The sequence below is a fragment of the Pantherophis guttatus genome, chromosome 4 (genome assembly GCF_059756535.1).
Source record: "Pantherophis guttatus breed Tessera chromosome 4, ASM5975653v1, whole genome shotgun sequence".
Taxonomy (NCBI): Eukaryota; Metazoa; Chordata; class Lepidosauria; order Squamata; family Colubridae; genus Pantherophis; species Pantherophis guttatus.
The window spans coordinates 16,677,249-16,702,302 of NC_142066.1; the positions used below are offsets into that span (position 1 = coordinate 16,677,249).

The window sequence follows — 25,054 nt, forward strand, 5'->3', positions numbered from 1 at the left end:
AATATATTTAAATGCATGCACAACCAGTCCCCACCATTTCCTTTGGTTAGGGTTAGGGAGACAGATCTGGAAATCAGCCCCATCTTGCTCCATGTGCCCCAAAGTAATAAGACATCCCCAAAAATAAGGCCAAGCACTTATTTTGGGGTTCAAAAATACATAAGACAGGGTCTTATTTTGGGGAAAACACGGTAATATGATCATAAATAAGCTAATATAATTATAAATATTGTTATAATTACTATGTGTATTATTATTATCACTATCAGTATGTCTGTTATTTTCTTTTTTTGTAAAATGAAGTGCCTGGAAAATACACTGTCTTCAAAACATATATATATATATATATATATGACTCACTCTACATAATCAATCAAGAGCCTTGATAGTACAATGGTCTATGCACCCTGTTATTAACACAGCTGCCTGCAATTTACTGCTGGTTCGAATCTCTCCAAGGCTCAAGGTTGACTCAGCCTTCCATCCTTTCTAAGGTAGGTGAAATGAGGACCCAGTTTGTGGGGGCAATAAGCTGACTTTGTATAAATATACAAAAGAATGAAGGCTATTGCTTAACGCATTGTAAGCTGCCCTGAGTCTCCGGAGAAGGGCGGCATATAAATCAAATTAAAAATAAAAAAATAATAAAAAATAATGACCATTAGGAAACAGCAACAGGTCCACAATGCATGTCTCACTTGAGTTACAGTACATTACTTCTGCATGAGCTGCCCTAGCTCCCAGTTAATTTCTGGTTGCAATTCGAGGTCCTGATTATCACCTTTAAAGCCCTGCATGCCACCAAGCCAAGTGATTGGTGAAACCAACCTCACTTCAAGGCTATCTGCCAATCACAGTACGTCAGCTAATTGGGCACACCCCTAGACTCCTCCATTATCTAATGACATCTTGGAGTTGCATCTTCTCTGTAGTTTTCCCATGCCTATGCAATACTTTAAGGAGGCGTGGTGATTCAGTGGCTAAGACACTGAGCTTGTCAATCGAAAGGTCGGCAGTTCAGCGGTTCAAATCCCTAGTGCTGCGTAATGGGGTGAGCTCCCATTACTTGTCCCAGCTTCTGCCAACCTAGCAGTTTGAAAGCATGTAAAAAATGCAAGTAGAAAATTAGGGACCACCTTTGGTAGGAAGGTAACAGCGTTCCATGTGCCTTTGGCATTTAGTCATGCCGGCCACATGACCATGGAGACATCTTCAGACAGTGCTGGCTCTTTGGCTTTGAAACAGAGATGTGCCAAGTTACCATTACTTCCACAAAGAAAATACAAAGAATGCATTTCAGATAGTCTTCCAACAAATTTTAGTTTCTGGAAACACTGTTTATAATTTTCCAGGAAACATAAGAAGGACAATCCAGATCTATGCAATCTATTGATCTTCCTAGTTAGAGTTAACTGCATGGTTTTATGATCGAACATATTACTGAACTATGAACATTCAGTTCAAATATCTCATTGCTGAACTATTCAATATGATACGAAGCTCAAGAATTTCAGCAACCATAATACTGATGAAAAATTTAGTTCCTATTTATATTTATTAAATCATTTATATATCTCTATATATGGACATATCCTTTGCTTACCCAGTTGGTCTGCTATCTTCCCTTTAGGACAGCGTCTACAGTCATAGCAGCAAGATAATTTTCCTTCCACTTTTATCTTGCTATGGCCAAGACAACATTTCTTGTTACAGATGGAAAGAGGTAATGTCTGTTTACAAATAAAATAAGGAGTCTTTCAGTTGAAGAATTTATGTTTCATGATAGTTCTTTTCATCCATCATGATATAATGAGGATCATAAATGGTTGCATAAAATCTACTCTTACTTGCTGGCTCCCCGTCTTGAGCCATATTGCACCACCAGCCCTAGGAAGGCAGGAAGCCTTAGTAAAGGAGTACAACAAAATTATGAGAAACCCACTTCTTCCTGTGCATGCTGATCTTCCTCATCTATCAATCAGCACACTTAAATCCAAGAAGCCCTTTCTGGCACTCGCTCAATAGCTGTCTAACAATTCTGACATCAACAAACAGTGGAAAGCCAAATGGGCTGCTTAATGCCCAGATACAGGCAGTTACGTAGATTATCCTACACAAAAAGTGCCAGGTTTTGACCTTCCTTGCCAGCATTGGTCAACTCTGAACAGGATCCGTACCACACATTGTATCTGCCAAGACTCGTTGTTTAGGTGGGGTCTTGTCTCTACCCCTCAGTGCGACTGTGGTGCTACTTGACAAAATATCCACCACATTGTGTCCAAATGTCCATCAAGAGCTTACACCAGCCCAATGTCTGATTTTTTTTCAATATAGATCACCCTGTCCTTGAATGGCTGGGTGGACTGGACATTAACATTTGAACTACTATAAATCCATGTATTTGCCATAAGCTAAATAAAAATAAACCATCAGTTAGACATAGCCACGCTCTATATCTAACTCAAAGTTTGTTGTTTGGTTTTCTAGATTTATTTCTGTTTAAATTTCCCTCTGAATCCCTCAACTGCTCCTTATGACACATCTATTAAATTCATGGATTGATTGATTGAGTCAAACCTTGTATTCTGAAGATCTGTTCTGAAGAATCAGAACCAGTAGTGGGTAGTGGGAGAGCTTTTAATTCTCAAATCCTTGGAACATACTTTCCTTGGCTTTCAATTTTTTTTTAATTGGGGTCCTTCATTTGCTATAGCTCTTTTAAAACTGGGTTGAATTTTCCATTTTCCATATACATCTCTTATTGAAAGATTTATGAACATTTCATAGGGAAAAATTTTCAATTTTTAAAACTGAGATATTTTTAATTTGACTGCTTATAGCTGAATGATGTTTGTTCATTTGCACATTGAAAACAAAGGTCATATTTAATTATGTACAGGTAATTCTAACCATTTCCTCACATTCTTGTTTCCAAAAGATCTTTACATTGAAATATATCCACCAAATATTAAAAGAGTTCCTTTTTATCTACAAATTTAAGAATTTGTGGGAGTTTTATGTTTGTGGGAATTTGTGGGGTTTTATGAAATTATTACACTGAACCAGGCTATAATGTTGTTTCTAAATCAATATTACACATCCTTCCTCATGAATTTTATAACTAGTATGCAATCATATGGCACTGCACTAGATAGATAGATAGATAGATAGATAGATAGATAGATAGATAGATAGATAAATAGATAGATAGATAGATAGATAGATAGAGTCAGAGAGATAGACAGAATATATTTGAAATATTTTTCCAAAACAGAGATTTGGCAGGCTCTTCCATCTATTTGAGACTGCTGAGTAGCTTGATCCAATTGTTTATTTTTTAAGCATTGATTGATATATGTCAATCACTAAATGGTTTCCTAAGGAGTGAAAAATGAGATATACCTGGTTAAATATAAGGGGCCAAACAGCATCTTTGGCAGAAATGGTGAGAAATTTGTCTTGGGAAGCCATGGGGTCAATCTTTCCAACTTGGACTCTCTGAAAGGACTTGTTTGGGAATGTGACCCAATTGAGAATATCAAATCCAGTTACTAATTCCCCATTGTGGCCAAAAGAAACTTCTTCACCAGCACTGTTGTTAAAGGAGATTTGTTGCAGAAAATAGTGAAGCTACAGAAAAGACAAAAGGGAAGATGAAAGGGAAGGGAAGGGAAGGGAAGGGAAGGGAAGGGAAGGGAAGGGAAAGGAAAGGAAAGGAAAGGAAAGGAAAGGAAAGGAAAGGAAAGGAAAGGAGAGACAACATTATTTAAATGATACCAGCAAATATCAGTTTTTTCCTTTTAATTTTGACTACGCTTAAAGAAAATAAGCTGTTAAATTTTGCTTCTGTCTATGCTATTTAAAACAGGAAGGTAAATATGTTCTCCATCACATGCAATTTTTACTCTATTGCCTAAAAAAATATTATACTTGAAAATACTTAAAATGAGAATTCTATCACAAAACTAAGAAAGTGAAAAACCCAACAGGTCATTTACTCTGATCAATTGACATGATCTGATGACCATCCTGAACACTGCATTGTCCAACATTACCTGCCATGATGATTGGAGGAAGAGCTTCCATCTCCTCTTATCCATTTTTTGACCCCCTTTGAGTTTGGAAGAGCGCATGGCCTTCAGAGCATGTGCCACAGCATAGACTGCATTGTAGACGCTGTAACTATGTGCATTCATGGTGGTCTCAAAGACAGAATTAGGAAGAGTCTCCGGCTTCTCTTCTCCAGTGCAGATCCTTTCAGCATTCCCATCTGTAATATCACTGGAGAATGAGCATTCAAACGCATCTTTCCAGAAATCCCTAATAAACCCATCGTCTTTTTCTAGGTTTGGGTTTCTGTTCTGAATAAATTGTTGGAACCCTATCACTTCCTTTGAGTGAATTGCAAAGGAAAGAGCACCATGGAGAAAATCAAGGGGAAACTGTCTTTGAATCAGAATGGAGGTGAATTCCATCTGGGCTGTCATGATCCAAATTTTGGATTTTTTCTCCTTGGGAATATCCTCAGAATCTAACAAACAGATCATTATTCTCAAAGTCATGATGGTCCAAATTTCACCTTTCAGGATTACTACACTGACAGTACTCCCCATGATGACTTGATAAACTTTATCTGTCTCTTCAATCATTTCAGCAGCTTCATTACCATACTTCATTTGGTTGATACATTCCATAAAGTCAAAGCAGATTCCTTTCTCAGAAAACTTGGAAAGCCATTGTTGAATGAACCTCTGTTTACTCTCCTCATCCATAAAAACTATCCCAACCCAGGTCCATCCAAACTGTAATAGTAAGTGTAGTATTCCATTAAACTGATGGATCTCATTTGGGAACATCCAAGTGAAAAAACCTGCATCTGCTTCATTATTCATCATGGGAGCTGATCCATATGTGATCTAAATACATGGGGGGGTGGAATAATAGATTTCATCAAAGAAATAATTTGAAATAAAGGATTTTATCAAAGAAATAATTCCAATCTTGGAGCTTAGAGTTACATGATCAGCAATAAAGAACAGTAGAGATGACTATTTCCTTCTGATCTAATAAATTGATCAGCTTCTTTGCTCAAGATTTCAAGCGTTTTGAGTTATTTCTGAGAAAAAGTATTGTGAGGTGCCTTTGGCAGTGGTGGGATTCAAATAATTTAACAACCGGTTTTCTGCTCTAATGATTTCTTCCAACAACCAGTTCAGCAAACTGCTCAGAAAGTTAACAACCAGTTCTCCCGAAGTGGTGCAAACTGGCTGAATCCCACCACTGGCCTTTGGGATTGTAAGTGAGCAGAGAATGGGGTGATGGACAACAGAGGAGAAATAATGGAGAATAGGCAGAAAAGAAGCAATCATTGAAGACCTGATGAAGGACACCTGATGAAGGAAGTAGGAGGCATATTCCATCTTAAAATAGCTACATTATGTTAATAAACCTTTCCAAATATCTTCAGAAGAAGATAAATTATAGTACTTTAGTTCTATCACACTACTGTCTGAAATGACATCTGAAATTAATATATGAAATGACATCAGAAATAAAGTCCGTATTCTATATTCTTTGGCTTGATGAAATAAATAATAATTTCTCCTATTTTAATCTACAATATATTTGTATCTCACCTGTGGAAACTTATAGTTGTGCAATATAATTGCCATGTTGAGACAGGTCTTCCTCTGTGGTCCTCCTATCACAGCTACTGCACTGTTCTGGATATCACACTTGTAGTTTGGGATAAATCTGTCTCTTGTAGAGAGAAGTTCCATTGCTAAAAGAAATGTTGTGCTTTCCAGAGAATTGTCAGTAGTGATGTGGAAACCAAGGGTGACATTGGGTAAAATTCTAGTATGTTCATTGATCTCTTTTACAGCAAATGCCACAGCCAGAGTGTGTTGGTAAATATGAATAAGGAACCTTCAGTGGGAATAATAAAACAAATTGGTATATGTCTATGGAGATTCTCAGTGATCCAAGTCATAGTTGCCTCAAAGGTGCTTTTTTTTTTTTTAAGAAGAAGAAGCTTCTTAGATGAGAAGCTAGATGTCCTCAAAGAAAAACCAGAAAGTCCAGTTGCCTCTTGAAAAGAAAAAGTACTTTTGGGACATTGTTATATGCTTTCTTTAGAATCTAACAGCAGATCCATTTTCTTGCTTTACACTATATACAGTACAGAATAACAGAATTGGAAGGTGCCTTGGAGGTCTTCTAGTCCAACCCCCTGCTCAAACAGAAAACACTATACCATTTCAGACAAATGGTTGTCCAATCTCTTCATAAAAACTTTCAATGTTGGAGCATTCACAACTTCTGGAGGCAATTTGTTTCACTGCTTAATTGTTCTAACTATCAGGAAATTTCTCCTTAGTTCTAGATCTATTGATTGATTCTTGTTGTACCTTCAGGTGCTTTGGAGAAACTTTTTCTCCTTTGTGACAGCCCCTTAGATATTGGGAAACTTCTACCATGTCACCCCTAGTCCTTCTTTTCATTAAACTAGACATACCTAACTCCTGCAACCGTTCTTCATATTTTTTAGTCTCCAGTCCCCTAAACATCTTTGTTGCTCTTCTCTGTACTCTTTCTAGAGTCTCAACAACTTTTTTGCATTGTGGTGACCAAACTGGGATGCAGTATTCAAAGAGTGGTCTTGGAATCACACCATCAGCATCACAATTAATGTTGCTTTTGTGAACTCCTGGACTATTATAGTTACCAAATGATAGTCCAAAATGTATGAGTTTCAATAAGGAGTTTCAAATCACCTAACTAGTGTTAGTTAGAAAAAGAAGAATTGCAACCCATGTCTATGGTCTCTTTTTAGGTGTCTTAATCTAATGAATATCAGATTTATGGTAAAATTGCTTTTGCAGGATGTAACATTTGTAGGAACATCCCAAAGAAGAATCAAGTGAAGGGGGAGCAGCAGTTATATGTTATATGTTGTATTTGTTATATGACATATATAACATATATAACATATATGTTATATGTTAGTGACAGAACAATCCACAATTAGCTTAAATTTGAGTTTTGTCTTAATTTCATAGGTTGTAAATCAGTTCAGATATTCCACCAAAGACCTGTGAAAAATTGAAGTAGCTTCTCAAATGCCTCTGAGAGATTTCTGCTTCATTTGTGGATGAAATAAAAGATAAAGTACAAGTTGAATCAAAACTCATGTAGTTTATTTTTAAGTCATCTGCATGGCTTACATAGCAGTTTTCAGCTCATGAAAAGAATGGTGGGGAAGATGGCATAGAAGACTTTGAATTTCTCTGTGAAAGAAAACTCATGTAATTGCATGTATAAAATCAATAAGGTTTGCCTCAATGTAAGCTCCAATGTCAAAGTAAGTCAGCTGGCAGAAGCTTGGCAGCGGCTTCTTCATTTAATTTGATTATTTTGTTATATTATGAACTTCAAATATGTATACATGGTGCTGAACACAAGGTTGTCTTTGTTCGATTCTTATTAAGGTAAAGGTAAAGGTTCCCCTTGCACATATGTGCTAGTCGTTCCTGACTCTAGAGGGTGGTGCTCATCTCTGTTTCAAAGCCGAAGAGCCAGCACTGTCTGAAGACGTCTCTGTGGTCATGTGGCCGGCCTGACTAAATGCCAAAGGTGCAGAGAATGCTGTTACGTTCCCACCAAAGGTGGTCCATATTTTTTCTACTTGCATTTTTTACGTGCTTTCAAACTGCTAGGTTTAGGCAGAAGCTGGGACAAGTAACGGGAGCTCACCCTGTTACGCAGCACTAGGGATTCAAACTGCTGAACTGCCAACCTTTCGATCGACAAGCTCAGTGTCTTAACCACCGAGCCACTGCATCCCCTATTGATTCTTATTATTCTTGGCTAACTAAATAGACCTTATTGGGAAAAGGTTCCATTGAATATCTACTTGGAACAAGTACCTAATCTGTTGTTTAAAGAAATAAATGCAAGATGATTATCAAACAATTTTTTGTAAGTAATATAGAAGATGGGGGAATCCTATTTTAGAGACATCTATACAGCCTTGATCTTCTCAAATAATTTCAAGAACATACAACTAAAGTATATCATCTGTAAGGTACCCTTGAAGATGAGGGTTGAAGTCAATGATGAAAATACTTACAGATACTGATCAAGCAATTCATGGGAAGGAAGACTTTGAAAAGTGATCTCAGATGAAAGAAAAATGATCTGATAAATGATGGCAGAAATGATGAGATCTCCAGGCTGATAATATTTGTGAACACTTGGAAGAGGAGTACTACTGATGTTGCAGACGGGCAGAAGATAAATGGGTATCACCTTAGGAAGAATCTCCAAAACCACTGCAATAAAGATCAACATCTCAATGTAAAATGTAGCTGTTTAAAACACTCAGCAGTAATTTTTATCCTACCATTCAGGTTTTGAGGACCGGGATCTCCATTCACCAGCCACTCCTTAATAGAACATAAAATGTAGCCAATAAGAGTTCAAGTTGAAATACATGACTCCTTCATTATTCCTCTACCTCCATCCCTGTTTTTCTGAGTTGATATTAAGGAATGGGTTTTAATCTGGCTGTTGATTCTCTTGAGAAGTAAAGAAGGGTTAATCACTATATTTAATGCAATAGGTTCGGGGCATGATTTCCTTAAAGTAGTAGCTTCTTCACAACATATCAAAAGTTAGCATGTTTAGCCATTCTCAGTAAACACCGCTTAACTTCGATGAACTTTGCAACCTAATTTTTTTTTCATTTTACTTCCAAAGTTAAAATACTAACTCTGAAAGAAAATAAGAAGAAAGCAAAAGTAAAAACCACACCCACCCAGCCACATGCCCACTTGGTCATGCCCACCCAGTCACATGCCCACCTAGCCATGCCCACCCAGTCACATGGCCACCCAGTCACATGGCCACCTAGCCATGCCCACCTAACCACGCCCACAGAACCTGTTGTTAAATTATTTGAATCCCACCACTGGCTGAAACCTAGGATGAAAGACTTGGATAGGCTGGATAAAAATTGAGCAAATTTTGTGAAATAGAAAGACTGAAGAGTTGTGCTTTAAGCATAACATATTCAGAATGTACTTTGTACTTGCTTCGTGACTCATAGATACCCAAATACCTGAAGATTTTAAGCTGTTTTACATTATTTCCACCCACACATCTTAGACGGCCTCACAGGTAGCTTTAATTTAGTTGCAGAATAACATTTTTGGACATTTCTTTGCAGTAATAAATAAGTACAAAGAACCCTGTTTCAAATCAGTCTGTATGTATAAAAGAAGTACTGGGTCATCAGCTTAGAAGAGAATTGAAACATGCTTAACTTTCCAATTTTGGAGGATGACTAGCTGGATTAATCAATTTTGCTACAAAATGATCAATAAACAGATTAAATAATAAAGGTGCCAGAAGACAATCTTATCTGAGACCTATTCTGATGGGAATTTCCATTGCATAATGTTAATGTCTATTTCATCACACTTTTGGCCAGGGGTTTTACATACCTGTAGATTAGAAAAAATATCTATCTATCATCCATCTATCTATCTATCTATCTATCTATCTATCTATCTATCTATCTATCTATCTATCTATCTATGAATTATTCCATTTCTCCCATAATTTAGGTCTGGATACTAGTTGACAGATATATCTGAAATCAATAAAGAGAGTATAAGGACCTGAACGTGTTCTAAAGGTGTAGTTTTCTATTAATGGAGCATGGTCCAAACAGGAATAGCTTGCTTCAAAGCTGACCAGTTCCTCAGCTAAGATATTCTCAGTTGTAATCTAATTCAGGTGTTTATTGTACAGCATAGCATTTGCCATTCAAAAAAGATGTTGAACCTTTGGAAAAAGTGCAGGGAAGAACAACTAGGATGATTAAAGGCCTGGAGGCTAAAACCTATTAAGAACAGTTGTAGCAACTGGGTATGGCTAATCTAGAGAAAAGAAGCAGTAGCAATAGCAGTATTCCAGTATTTGAGAGGCTGCCACAAAGAAGAGGATGGTCATCTTATTTTCCAAAGCACTAGAGGGCAGGACAAGAAAGAATGGATGGAAACTAATCAAGGAGAGAAGCAACTTGGAATTTAAGAGAAACTTCCTAACAGTGAAAACAATTAATCAGTGGAACGACTTGCCTCCACTAGTTGTGGGGGCTCCAACAATGGAGGTTTTTAAGAAGAGACTGGACAGCTACTTGTCTCAAATTGTATAGGGTCTTCTGCTTGAGCAAGGATTTCGAAAAGAAATACTAGGCTGCATCAAAAGAAGGATAGTGTTACTATCACTTTATGCCGTACTAGTAGGACCTCACTTGGAATACTGCATCCAGTTTTGGTCACCATGGTACCAAAAAGATGTTGAGAATGCAGAGAAGAAAAACAAAGATGATTAGGAGACTGTAGGCTTAAACATGCAGGAATTGGTAATGTCTAGTCTAATGAAGAGAGGGACTAAGGCAGGGGTGAAATGCTACCGTTTCACTCCGGTTCGGGCAAACCGGAAGTAATAAAAACTACCGGTTCAAGTGAACCGGTAGTTTAAAAAAGCTACTGGTTCCTCTGAACTGGTATTTCCGACGATCAGCTGTGCAGCGGGGTTTAGCTTTGCTAGAAAGTAGGAAATCCTGCTTTCTAGCAAAGCTAAACTACACTGCATAGCTGATCACACACCCCACCCCACTGTTCTACTTACCTTCTCAAGCTTCCTTTTGGTGCATACTGCATGTGCGTGGACGCACAGCACACACCAAAGGAGGCTTGGGAAGGTAAGTAGAACAGCGGGGTGGATCAGCTGTGCAGCGCAGTTTAGCTTTGCTAGAAAGCAGGAAATCCTGCTTTCTAGCATCACGTGCCACAGCTAATCCCCACAGCTAATCCCCACAGCTAATCCCCACAGCTAATTGCTTCTACTTACCTTCCCAAGCATCCTTTTGATGCATACTATGCATGTGCACACACATGTAGAGCGTGCATTTGGCACTCAGTGCGCATGTGCAGCCAGTGAACTCGTAGCAAAATGGTTCAGATTTCACCACTGGACTAGGAGTAACATAATAGCAGTCTTCCAAATATTTCAGTGGCTGTCACACAGAAGAGAGGGTCAACCTAGTCTCCAAAGCACCAAAAGACAAGATAAGAAGTAATGATGGAAGCTTAACAAAGAGAGATCCAACCTAGAATTAGGGAGAATTTTTCTGATAGTAGGAATAATTAATCAGTGTAATGGCTTGCCTCCAGAAATTGTGGATTCTCCACTATTGAAGAGATTGTGACAGCCATTTGTCCAGAATGATGTAGGGAAGTTGAACTTGAAGGTTTCCAAGGTCCGTTCCAACTATATTATTATGTAATTCTGTAAGTGGATGGGATACTAGTTACCTTGTTAAATCTGTACTTCCTTTATGAAGTACAAAAATCACCAGGATTAGATCCTAGTCAGAAAGCATTTTACCTGCTATCAATACAGGTAAAAAAGGGACAGCAAAACATGGACCAACCAGTGTAAATCCTGATGTTCCTCCATATTGATGAAATTTCTTCCTCATGCTTTGGTAAATTTGAACTAGTCAAGTAGAGTAATCTGAATGCATGATTCCCTTCAATAGTTCCCTTGTCCTATTATGAGTACTGCTGGAAATTAAAAGAATATGCAGCCCTCAATATGTAAGTCACTAACTACCCATGTTTTCTGACATATAACCTTTCAACTTTTGACTTTTCTGGATGCAAGACATTCATTGCTTCTCATTCCACCTTCAGAACAGATTGATTACCTCTTCTTTGTGGCAGTCCCTTAGATATTGGAACACTGCTATCATGTCATCATTAGTTCCTCTTTTATTAAAACAGATAAATTCAAATAGAAATTTCATTCATCATTAATTAAACAACAAATTAATCAAAATAATTGAATTAAATTTGGATCTCACTCTTTAAAGGTGGCTCTCTCTTCAATTACTCTAAAATGAAATAATAAGCTAAAGTATTGGCGGTGTTTGAATTTTGGCTGATGTGCATATTTATCACCACTATGTTTATTTTGGGTGCACAGCTATTGTAATATTATTAGAATTTTGTATGCTATTTCTAGGGGACACGGTGGCTCAGTGGCTAAGATGCTGAGCTTGTCGATAGAAAGGTCAGCAGTTCAGCAGTTCGAATCCCTAGGGCCGCCTAATGGAGTAAGCGCCCGTTACTTGCCCCAGCTTCTGCCAACTAGCAGTTCAAAAGCATGTAAAAATGCAAGTAGAAAAATAGGGAACACCTTTGGTGGGAAGGTAACAGCGTTCCATGCGCCTTTGGCATTTAGTCATGTCAGCCACATGACCACGGAGATGTCCTCTGACAGCACTGGCTCTTCGGCTTTGAAACGGAGATGAGCACCACCCCCTAAAGTCAGGAACGATTAGCACGTATGTGCGAGGGAACCTTTACCTTTACCTTTTATGCTATTTCTATAGGACATCTTGATTCCTTCAGTTTTCACTACTATTCTCCATTTGATGGTAAGGGTGGCACAGTTGTCGAATCCAAAGTCCATTGTTTATATGGACAGTGTTGACCAATCGTAACTTTCATATTTCAACAGCTGCTCACTCAAACTTTATACTATCAAGATGAGATAGATGAGGTCTTCTCTATGCCTAGATGTATTGCATCTGCCCAGAAATGCACAACAAATATTAGAGGCATATTTCAGGATTGGGTGGTAACTATCTCAATGTTATCAGTAAACCATGGGAGTTTTTACAGATTTCAAGCAGCAGTGCCATTATACTATCTACATAGTATATTCTGAAAGGTTCCGATCAAAGCATGTTTTACAAATCTGAGAAGAAATTTACTAAGTAAACTTACTTACTAAAACCTGCTATGTTTGAAAATAATAAGCAATACATTAAAAATCTTCTGTAGGTGTTTCATTGGTCAGTTTTCCAACTCAAAGGTTAGATGTATAATTCAGGTTTTGTTGAACAAGGGCTTTAAGGGAAACAGAAGCTTCTATTAGTAATTTCCATTCTAATTACTGAGATCTTCGGGAACTGAAATGCATTATTTGGATTACATTAGAGACTGAAATATTTTTCATCGATGAGAAATTTTCTCCAATCCACTTAGTAGAGGAATAATGAAAAATTCCTCAAATATTATTTCCAATGCCATGCCCACTAAATACTGTAACTGCTGAAAATTTCCATATTTTTAAAATCTGAGATGCAGTATTTGTTCCACTTAGAAAATTCTTCCTAAGAGAACCAGAATTAGTGTTAATTGATAGAATTTTGTCATAGATTTGTTCATATGAATTTTTCTCTTCAATATATGTGAGAGATTTTTGATAGAAATTTGTGTTGAAATGATTATTATATGTTTAACTATATGGTACTAAATCAACAATTCTGGCACAAAATGAATCCCACATTTATTGTTGCAATCATGGAAACACTTAATGCACCACACCAATAAACAAAGTCTGAATCATTTCTTTATTAACTGTCCCTTCGTATTCAAATCAGGTCTAAAAATAATAATATAGCATTTGGGGAAAAAGATGCAGCCCAGTAATCCAGCTGCCGAAGCCAAAATGGAGAAGATCTCCACAGCCACCATATATTTTCCCTTTGTACTCAAGTAGGTTGGAACAAACGATATCCAGACACTACAAAAGACCAACATACTGAAGGTGATAAATTTGGCTTCATTAAAGCTGTCAGGTAACTTCCTGGCTAGAAAGGCCACTGTGAAGCTGGTAGAAGCCAAGAACCCCATAAAGCTAAGGACAAGGTAAAACAAGATGGCTGAACCTTCATTACATTCCAAGACAATTTCTTCAGTCATTGAGTGCATGTCTAAATCTGGGAATGGGGGAGAAATTATCAACCATACTATACAAATGGTGAATTGTGCTATGGAGCAAGATAGGATAATACCTTTGGCCAACCTGTTCCCCACCCATTTTCTCATTTTGGAGCCTGGCTTAGTGGCCATGAAAGCAATAACAACAATGGTTGTTTTCCCCAAAATGCAAGAAAGGGCCACGGAGAAGATGATGCCAAAAGCAGTTTGTCGCAACAGACATTTCATTTGGTCAGGTTTCCCAATGAAGAGTAAGCTGCAAAGAAAGGAAAGGAAGAGGGCAATGAGAAGAATATAGGTAAGATTTCTGTTGTTGGCTTTGACTATGGGTGTGTCCTGCTCTTTAATGAAGATACACAGAATCAAAGTTGTGATGAAGGAAAAGAAGAGACTTACAGTGGCCAAGGTGATTCCCAGTGGCTCACTGTAAGACAGGAAGGTTGTTGTTTTCAGAATACAGAGATTTTGAGCCTTGTTTGGATATTGATCTTCTGAACATTGGAAACAATCAACTGCATCTGGAACAAGAAAGTATTAAGATCCATTTCTAGAAATAGTAATATAGGGAAACAGATAGTTAATTGATAGAAGAGCTGATTAATGAGATGTATTAAAAATGTATGTTTAATGTACAGTATATTTAGTGCAGGGGTAAAATCTACTTACCTTCTCTACCGGTTCGGAAGGGCACGTGCGTGCGCGGACCCTCTGCGCATGTGCAAACCTTTCAGTGCATGCGCAGAGGGTAAAAAAACTGGTTTTTTACCCTTCCTGGTTACTTCCTGTTTTAACCAGGAAGTAACAATGACCGGGCGGGTGGGCAGAGCCTCACGCTGCTGTCGCTACTGGTTCTCTGAACCACCCACTGTCATCTCTACCAGTTTGGCCGAACCGGTAGCATTTCACCCCTGATTTAGTGCCATGCTGTAAGTATACTAGGATATCTCTTTTATTCATATTCTCCACCTTCCCCTTCTTCCCCTCCCTCCCTTCACTCTCTCACTCTCTTCTATCTTTCTTGGGAAAATCCCTCATCCTACAACAGAAAAAGGTTTTCATTAGGCTTATCTTTTCATAGTTTTGTTCTGCATTAATCAGAAGCAATAATGTGCAACAACCCGAATAGGTCATTTATTTTCAGATTCTCTGAAATATTCCTTTTATTTTTAAATTTATGAAGCAATGTCATTCATTCAGTCATGACATTAAAAGCCCCCTTAGGAGTTTTGAATATTAGCATTTTGAATCACAGTTACTGTAAGGAGTCTGAATAGTTTTCCGCAAAGCAGCTCTTACTCATCTGGTTTGAAATTTTCCCTTTTGCACATGGAATGCAGTCATAACAGCAAAACGGCTTCCCTTCTATTTTCCTCTTCCTGGTCCCTGAATAGCAATTGTCATTGCATACAGAAAGAGGTTGAACCTATCAAGAAGTGAAAACAGGATTTATTAAAAATCACAAGTTTTCTATCAGAAAATTCAATTTCAGGGTGAATTTTACTTTTAAATAATAGGGTATAAGTGTCACAAAAATCAGTTGATTTTGAGCAATTGTAATAAATCAGTGGAACTACTGCAAAAAAATGGAAACTAGAATCAAAACTGGAGATAGGAATACTAAAAATTGGAGATCCAGGAAGATAGCATCATTTGGCTAGGTGAATGTAAAGATCCAGAAGAATTTATTTTCCATGCATAAATTAGCCGGAAATAGAGATGAATTACCTTCCCCCACCCCAAGTTTCAATTCTTTTCTCTAAATGCCTTTAGCATTTAGTCATGCCAGCCACATGACCACAGAGATGTCTTCAGACAGTGCTGGCTCTTTGGCTTTGAAATGGAGATGAGCACCGCCCCCTAGAGTCTGAAACGACTAGCACATATGTGCGAGGGGAACCATTACCTTTATACAAAGATTTCAGTCTTTGTATTTTAAGTTTTCTGGTCATTTCAGGTAACCTTCAAGTTGCAACAGTTCACTTCAACATTTCAAAGTTACAAAAGCACTGAAAAAAGTGAGTTATGACCGTTTTTCACACTTATGACCTTTGAAGCATCCACATGGTCAGCTGATCAAAATTAATATGCTTGGCAATTGGCTCGTATATATTATGGATGCAGTGTCCTGGGATCATGTGATCTTTCGGAACTTCTTAACAAGCAAAGTTAAAGGGAAGCCAGATAATTTAACAAGTATGTTACTAACTTAATAATTACAGTAATTCAGTTAACAACTGTACCAAGAAAAGTCATAAAATTGAGCAAAACCTAATAAGTGTCTTGCTTAGCAACAGAAATTTTTGGGCTTGAAATCAGTTTGAAATCTGAGCAGGCTATACCTGGTTAAACATGGCGGGCCAGATGATGTCTTGTGCAGAAATGGTGAATAGCTTATCCGGAGAAGCTGTTGGGTCGATCTTTCCAACTTTGACTTTAACAAAGGTCTGGTTTGGGAAGGTGACCCAGTTGATAATGTCAAATCCAGTCTCTAAATCCCCATTTTCATTAAAGGAAATTTTCTCTCCTGCCGTGTTATTAAATGAAATGGTTCTCAAATAGTGATGGAGCTAAACAGAAGAAGAGGTAGACAATTAATGGGAAAGAAGGAAGGAACAGAAAGAAAAAAGAATCAGTAGTATTAAGTTAAAGGTCGTTCATTTAATATGATTGGGCACATTAATAGAATAATTGTTCATTCAATATTTCTTCACTGCCATAGATGCATCGAACGTCTGCCAAAATCAGAGATGCTACTGTATCTTAATTCTTTCTTCCATATTCTTGTAGCATTGTTATATCTTCCCAACTTCAAAGATTTTTCAAAACAAGAGAAAAATAGAGTGGCAGGAGACTTAAAAAATCATCACTCCAGCATTCTCATTGGCCATAACCTTTGTGACACAGCGTATTGATTAGACCGAACAGCAATAGGAAATATTCATTTGTTCTTTTATTACCTGCCATGCTTTTTGAGCCAACAATATTTCTCTCCTTGTTTTGGATTTGGATTTGAGGGAAAGCATGGCTTGTAAGGCATGTGCCACACCATAGACTGCATTGTAGATGCAATAACTTTGCCCACTCATGATGGTATCAAACACAGACTTAGGTAGATTCTCCAACTTCTCTTCTCCAGTGCAGACTATTATATCTTCATCTAACTTATCTTTAGGAAAAGAACATTGAAAAGCCTGCTCCCAGAACACTCTCATTAAATGGTCTTCTGCTTCTGAACTTGGGTTTCTCATCTGAAGGAATTTATTGAATCCAGGAATCTCCTTGGAAGAAGCTATAAAAGTTATAACACCATGGAAGGCATGCATATCCATAGCTCTTTGAAGTGCAAGTGAGGTAAACTCCATCTGGGCTGGCATTAACCAAACTTTATCTTTTTCCTCAATGGATACCTCTACAAATTCTTCAATATTGGGCAACATTCTAAAAAACATAGTGTTCTGATTTTCACAATATAGGATAATAGCATTGACAGTGCTGTTCATCATAATCACGTATGTTTTACGAAAATCTGAAACGACACTTAAAATATCATTAGAAAATGTCTCCTTGACCATCTCTTCTATGAAGTCAAAGCAGACACCTTTCTGGGAAAACAAAGGGACAACATTTTGTACGAAACTCTCTCCAATCACATCAGGTTGGGAAATCAGTCCAATCCATGTCCATCTAAAATACAGCAGCAACTGGAGAATACCCATAATCTGTTGATCACCATTTGGGAAAAAACGATGAAAGAAAACAGTTTGCATCTTGTCATCTATCGTTGGAGGAGACCCATATGTCAGCTGAATAGGGGGGGGGGGGAAAGAAGCATGGTTTTCCAAAATGAAACATTATTTTTTAAAAAAATCTGCTCTTAATTTATTCCATAATTCCGTAATAACCAAATTCTAATTATGTTCTGAAACAACTAATGTACAGAATATTCATTCAACCGTTTGTTATTGTAGTATTAGTACAAAGCCGGAGACCTGAGAAGTGCATTAATTCAGGAAATGAATTTAAAGAGCAAAATAACTATTCCCAAGTAATAATATTGTACATTGAATTTTTTTAAATCATGAATCCTTAATGTGGTTATTAAAACATGGTAAAAAAAGGCATCCATGAAAATGTATTGGGTGCAATCTCCAAACAACTGGAGCACCACTTGAACACTGTTGGCAAATTACACTTATGCAAAGTGTATTTAATAAGTCAATCAAGGAACCATAAATTATTAATGGGTTTGGATTAAGACTGAGAAATAAATCAAGTACAGTATCTAAAGTATCTCATCTGGCCACTATATATATATATTTTTCATTTCTCTTTGAATTGCCAATTATTTATTTCCAAATTACAAAATTTAATATAAAATGACTTAATTGTTTTCTTCCACTGTAAACATAACTTTCAAAATGTAAAAGGAGGGGAAAAATTGTTTGCAAACTTTTGGGCTTCTGTTACTGTAACCGTACATTGAAAGAATGTTTAATATTCATGATTTTGGTTTTCTGATTTTGCAAGTCTAAAAGAATTTCCCCCCTCTTCTCCCTTTACATTCGAAAGAACAAGGAAGAGTCCATTCTGAGTTGTTTTCTCAAATTTCTTTTCTGGTTAGGGCTCAGATGCTTTTGATCAGATCGTTGTCTAGACTTTGGCTCTCAAGGCTCTTCTCACAGCCCATTACATTTCATTCAAGGGCAAATCTTACCTGGGGCATCTTATAGACATTCAAGACATTTGCCATGTAGGGATAGATGTGAGAGTTAGGTCCTGCAATAACAGATATTGCCCTATCCTTGGAATCACACTTATAATTGGGGATGAATCTGCCCCGTGTTGAGAGAAGCTCCATTGAAGCCAAGTATGTCCATCTCGCCATGAAATAACTATTAGAGAGGTGCATACCCAGAGTCACATTGGGTAAAATGCAGTTGTTTTCATTGATCTCTTTCACAGCTAAAGCCAATGCCAGAATATGTTGATAGTTCTGTAGGAAAAATCTGCAATAAGAGATATATTCCAAAACATATTTCATTTCTTAAAGAATGTGATATTACGCATACTTTTAAAATATTTCAACTAAACACGACACATGCATGTAAATTAATCATGTAAATGTCTAAGCACTCAGAAACTGTACAATGTTCTAATATGATGAAATCTAATGAAATACTTGAATTCAAATAGTCTGCAAAAATATTTCAGAGTGTTATAAATATAATTTTTTGATGAAGGAGAAAATCCTCTTTGGAAAAACATAAAAGTACATTTTTTTTAGTTGATGAAGGCTGACTGTTATGGCTCTTTCATTCATTATAAACAATTTCCACTGAGAGATAAATTGCTTGAAGGGGCTTTAATAATCATATTATCATCTACATATAATTCTTATACTTCTTAGTTTATATATTATCTTATTGTTATTATCTTATTACTGTATCTTATTATTATATATTATCTTAATATATATATATATATATATATATATATATATATATATATATATATATATATATAGAAAGAGAGAGAGAGAGAGAGAGAGAGAGAGAGAGAGAGAGAGAGAGAGAGAGAGAGAGAGAGAGAGAGAGAGAGAGTGGTTTTCTGTCGAGGCACCTGGTCAACCCCAATATGGGAGGGAGCATACTGCTTCCCTTTTGCCTTTCAGCTCCATCCAGGAGCCCTCAAACTGTCGCATTCCTGACAAACCATTTTATACCAAATTTATATTTGCTGATAAAGAAATAAAGGGAGACTAGTATAGACCTATTTCAAGCTATTTTGCTGTCATCAGCTAGCCATACCCTTACTCGGATTTGAACTTGGGCTGCCTGCATAAAGGGAGGAGAACTTGTGGCTCAGCGGTTAATACAACTGATTAATATGCAGGCAGCCCAAGTTCGAATCCGAGTAAGGGTATGGCTAGCTGATGAGAGTTAAATAGTTTGAAATAGATCTATACTAGTCTCCCTTTATTTCTTTATCAGCAAATGTGTGTGTGTGTGTGTGTATGTATATGTATATGTATATGTATATGTATATGTATATGTATATGTATATGTATATGTATATGTATATGTATATGTATATATGATATTAGATATATAGTAGCATCATCCCTTTCTATTTCCTTCAGGGGGTTTCTGTGTATATGAAAAATTTGTTCAAAGAAACATGCTTGAAGGCAAATGTTGTATATAAATCTTTTTTTTTCTTTGCTCATAATAGACTTAGAGAGCTCCCTTATCCCAAGTAAAGTGTAGCTTTTTCATTAGAGGTTATATTTTTGCTTCATGTTTGCTGAAGTACCTGTTTTAGAAATCAAGTTTACAGTGTTATATAGCACCATTTTTCCTTAATATTCACAACAACCATTAAATCAGGAAATGACGCCATTTAATTGGCAACAAAAAGTGATCCCATCATAAAGTATTGCTTATTTGATTTAAAGTAATTAAACGAGAAAAGCTTAATATGAAATTTTAATAAATCACTGAACTGAGATCTGTCATACTGTAAATGTGGGTGTGTATATATTTATTAAGGTAGCAAATTATGTTAGAACGAAGGGACTAACCGGCAAGAAACAGAAGAAATAATTTATGTTGCAAATAATAATACTGATTAACTCAGTCCAAGCATCCTATTACAGAAGAATATCTGATTTGAGATATGCTACAGTTAAGAAGAGAAAGTCTTTACAGGAGCTCATCAACTAGTTCTTCAGATGGATGCCTTCTGAAACACACTGGATCAGATATCATGTAGAACTGAGACAGTATCCCAGCTATGATGAAATCACCTGACAAAAAATACTTGTGCTTCATAAGGGGAGATTTCCCCACAGCACATGCATTAATCTGAGGAGTAAGGCATGTAAACCCTGGCAGTAACCCTGCCATTACTACAATGAAAAATACCATCTTCTTTGAGAATATCTGTGTCACCATAAATGAACCACTTCTGTCTGCAACAATGAAACATGACAAAAAAAATAAAATAAAATAACCCCTCTCACTAATTAGAATAGCTTCCATATATATCCTTTCTCAAAGAGCAGATTGTTACATTTCTAGCTCTGGTCCCACAGTTAATAACACCTTTCAATCTTGACCTGTTCTTTTGGGGTTATCCCTTGGACATCCCCAAGGATTTGAATAGAAGCTATATAACTAAGACTCCATAGGTAATTATAGGGGAAATCAATGGATGTTCAGTGAATCTCGTTGGAGTTTTTAAGGGTTATTTTATTTGTAACTTAATTATATCATGACATTTGTTTTGTTAACATTTATAATTGGAATAGGTCTGTAAACTGCTCAGAGTCCTTTGGGATGGATGCAGTGTGTAATGCCAAGTATAAAATTAATTATTATTTAACCTTGAACTTTTCTTGCCCACTAAATATTAGCTTTAGCCAAAGCATTGTAGGAGAAAAGTTACAACCAATGTTCACACTTATGACTGGCTCAGCATCACCATGGTCACATGATCAAAATTTAGGTGTTTAGCAACCCAAATGCTGTACATTTATAGAGATTACAGCACCCTGAAGTCATGTGATCACTTCCCAGCCAGCTTTCAACAACCAAGTCAACGGAGGATTTGACGGGTCATCTCGGATCGAGGAGTCCAATTTACAGCTAAATTTTGGAGAGAGTTCCTGACATCGGTCGGGTCCACACAAGGCCACACTTAGCTCGGCTTTCCATCTGAGTACAAACGGAGCAGTGGCACGAGTGAACACAATGGTGGAACAATATATAAGATGCTATGTGGATTGCCAACAAGAGAACTGGAGGGGCCTGCTGCCATTTGCAGAAGAGGCTTACAACAACGCCGTGCACAGTAGCACCAGATTAACCGCCTTCCAGGTCACCAGCAGCATGGACTTTGTACCCATGCCCGAACTGCCCAGAGAATCCCTCTCCTCCATGACCCCGACCTAGTGGATGGAGTCGCTGAGGAAGGGCTGGGAGAATACTTAAAAAGCGCTCACGGAAGCTGCTGAGGCATACAAAAAGCAAGCAGACAAACACCAATCTCTTCAACCTCCTTTCTGTGTGGGAGATTGGGTTTATCTATCAACTAAATAAATAAGACTAAAGCCGCCTAGTAAAAAGTTGGGACCAAAGTTTTTAGGTCCATTCCCAATAGTGAAAATAATAAAGAAATAAATAATAAATAAATAATAGTGAATACTTTCCTTGCCCACTAAATATTAGTGTGAGATTAAAAAAAAAAAAACAGCAAACCTCATAAAAAGTAAAACAGAGACCATGAACAAGTAAGAAGCAGATTTATTAAAAAGACATTTATGATATAAATATATCATAAGCTTTTGCAAAAGGGTTCTCCCATGGAGAGAAAATGTCTTACAGCTCCGAATCCATGGTTTAAATACATTTTCAAGCAATCATCAAAACAATTAAAACATATCCCCCACTTATCATTGTTTTTCGGACATTACATAACATTTTGGCTTTCTCAGCAACATTTTTCCCGATTTAGAATTCCCCCTTGGAGGGGCATTTCCCTCGTAAAAATACCCTTTCAATATGTCCTTAACTAAAACAATTATTTGGAACAGGGTATCTTCCTTCCTTCTTCTAATTTAGCTTGGGTCAGCCTGACCCAACTCAGAATGTACTAACTTAAATTTATGGTGTTATTTCCTATGACTGGCTCAGCATCACCATGGTCACATGATCAAAATTTGGGTGTTTAGCAAACCAAATGCTATATTTTTATATGGGTTGCAGCACCCTGAAGTCCTGTGATCACTATTTGTTCCTTCCCAGCCAGCTTTCAACAACCAAGTCAATGGAGGATTTTCTCAACAGCTATGTGATTCGTTCAACAACTGCAGTGTTTCACTTAACAGCCATGTCAAAATGGTCATAAAATCAGGTGTAAGTCACCTAACAACTGCCTTGTTTAGCAATAGAAATTTTGGGCCCAATTGTGGTCATAAATTGAGAATTACTGCACAATATGCGGCAGTAAAATTATTATCAAGACCTTGAACAAGGAGATCCTGTTCAAGAAAATATAGGTTTCCACATAGGAACCAATTTGTTCTGCACAATAATAATATTAGTAATCTTACTGGAATATCTCTCTTTAAAATATCCTATAGAGTATATATATATCTCCTTTTAAAGAATGAGGTAATTATAGCCAGATGATTGATTCCAGCAGAGGAATTGATATTATTAACATTTCTTAAATCCTTGTTTTCTTCTGTTCCTTGGAATTTATGAAGAATTGGAAAAGTAGTTAAGGAATATTTGGCTAATTACAGGAGAAATAAGCTGATCCTTGGGCAAATGCTACAGACTTTGGCTAAAAAAAAGATGGCTCACATCTATAGAATGGAAAGGAATGGAATGGAATGGAATGGAATGGAATGGAATGGAATGGAACGGAACGGAACGGAACGGAACGGAACGGAATGGAACGGAACGGAACGGAATGGAACAGAATACAATAACAGAGTCGGAAAGGACCTTGGAGGTCTTCTAGTCCAAGCCTCTGCTCAGACAGGAAACCCTACACCACTTCAGACAAATGGCTATCCAATCTCTTCTTAAAAACTTCCAGTGTTGGAGCATTCACAACTTCGGGAGGCAAGTTGTTCCACTGATTAATTGTTCTAACTGTCAGGAAATTTCTCTTTCCTACCACTTTCTCCTACTGGTATTTTAAGATTATATTCCTTTGTTGTTTATATGTTCACTGAGATCTTATGCACTGGAGACAAATTCATTGTGTGTCCCATCACAATTGGTCAATGAAGAATATTTTATATTCTATCCCTTTTGCATTATTTCCCTCTCTCAAATTAGACCTCAGCAAATATGCTTTAGTTTATTTTATGACAAATGTAAGAGCTTCAAATACTTGGGAAGCATTATCTTGAGCTATGAATTTTGGGATAAAGAAATTAACTCCAGAATCAGCAAGATTAGCTTAGCTATGGGACAGCTATATACTAGAGTGACACAATGTCCTTATCTCCACAAAACTGAAAATTTACAAAGTTGTGGTTATCCCTTCCTTCAATTAATGACATGAAAGGCTCTATATAGAACCTGTATAGAGAGGCTGTATACTCTCTATACAGATTCGATACAGGTTCTGGAGAGAAAGAAGAAGAGAGGAGAGGAGAGGAGAGGAGAGGAGAGGAGAGGAGAGGAGAGGAGAGGAGAGAAAAAAGAAAACCCCAAGAATTATTTTGTTATTTCAGTGTTTTTTCACATGTTCCAATTTATTTGCCCATGAAGGAGTACTAGAATGGAACAAAAAAGAATTTAAGGATTTCAAATGAGCATTGTTGACCTTCCTATCTTTATTAAATAGATCTTGATTGCATATATTTTTTTCTGCATATGATAAAATAGCAAAGACTTGTAGCACGATTTGAATTCCACAATTAAATCGGAAGTATAGCTCTAAATCAGAGGTCTCCAACCTTTATGGCTTGTTGGACTGGTGGAGGCAGCAGGATAGGGGTTCCGTGGTTTCACTGGTTCCGTGTGTCAATTCCGAACTTAGTTGGGCTGTGGCCCAACATTAAGCCGCAGTCGGCGACCCCTGCTCTGAATGATAGCTAAACTCCCTTTCCAATATCCTTTGTCAAGAAATCTTATTGCAGACTGCAAAATATCAATTGTGCATAAGTTGATTGGTTTGATCAGGTGTAGGCTTATGTCACTAACCAAGCCAGAAAAAAAAAAACATGATGTGCAGTGGTGGGTTTCTACCAGTTCGCCCTAGTTCAGCTGAACTGGTAGTAGCAGCATCAGGAGGCTCCACCCACCTGCCCGGACGTCTCTGCACATGCGCAGAAGTGTCGTGCATGCGCGTCAGTGTATGCACGACACGAGCAAACCGGTAGCAACCAAAATTGAAACCCACTACTGATTATGTGTCTACAAGGAATGTAAGGAAATGGATTAAAAAATGACTTGAAGTGAGAAAAAGAACCAAGGTTTTTTTTTTTTTTTGCAGCAAATACAATGTGGAAAAATATGGGTCTCCCATATCTTAGAAATGTTTCTGTTCTGAAATTTATTTATTCACTTTATAAATTAAAGTGTCTCCACAACTAAAAACTTGTCTCCACTGGTCTTCCTTCCTTCCTTCCTTCCTTCCTTCCTTCCTTCCTTCCTTCCTTCCTTCCT

General features: G+C 37.2%; 2 protein-coding genes across 2 annotated transcripts in view; both read right to left on the reverse strand.

The window, feature by feature from the left end:
• The window catches only part of LOC117656395 (vomeronasal type-2 receptor 26-like), a 12,686-nt gene extending 1,738 nt beyond the window's left edge, over positions 1 to 10,948 (reverse strand). The window contains exons 1-6 of the mRNA XM_087893379.1: positions 10,924 to 10,948; positions 8,132 to 8,333; positions 5,637 to 5,928; positions 4,056 to 4,916; positions 3,403 to 3,630; positions 1,604 to 1,730 (exon numbers count right to left, since the gene is read on the reverse strand). Coding sequence (XP_087749505.1) covers positions 1,604 to 1,730; positions 3,403 to 3,630; positions 4,056 to 4,916; positions 5,637 to 5,928; positions 8,132 to 8,333; positions 10,924 to 10,948 — 1,735 coding nt within the window. The remainder of the gene's footprint in view (positions 1 to 1,603; positions 1,731 to 3,402; positions 3,631 to 4,055; positions 4,917 to 5,636; positions 5,929 to 8,131; positions 8,334 to 10,923) is intronic.
• Positions 10,949 to 13,483: 2,535 nt separating this feature from the next.
• LOC117659153 (vomeronasal type-2 receptor 26-like) lies at positions 13,484 to 20,852 on the reverse strand. Its single transcript, XM_034407261.3, has 6 exons — positions 20,571 to 20,852; positions 18,580 to 18,757; positions 16,823 to 17,668; positions 16,205 to 16,432; positions 15,162 to 15,288; positions 13,484 to 14,383 (listed from the first exon to the last, which is right to left on the reverse strand). Exons 1-6 carry the CDS (start codon positions 20,816 to 20,818, stop codon positions 13,488 to 13,490), a joined length of 2,523 nt encoding a protein of 840 aa, XP_034263152.3. The 5' UTR covers positions 20,819 to 20,852; the 3' UTR covers positions 13,484 to 13,487.
• Between the last annotated feature and the right edge of the window lie 4,202 nt (positions 20,853 to 25,054).

Excerpts from the sequence above, each read along its gene's own strand:
- LOC117659153 (XM_034407261.3), bottom strand. The coding sequence starts at position 20,818 with ATGGTGACACAGATATTCTCAAAGAAGATGGTATTTTTCATTGTAGTA. Across the intron at positions 18,758-20,570 it reads GAACTAGTTGATGAGCTCCT|TTATTTCATGGCGAGATGGA; the intron begins GTAAAGACTTTC and ends CCTCTCTAATAG. Across the intron at positions 15,289-16,204 it reads GGCCCGCCATGTTTAACCAG|GTTCAACCTCTTTCTGTATG; the intron begins GTATAGCCTGCT and ends ACTTCTTGATAG.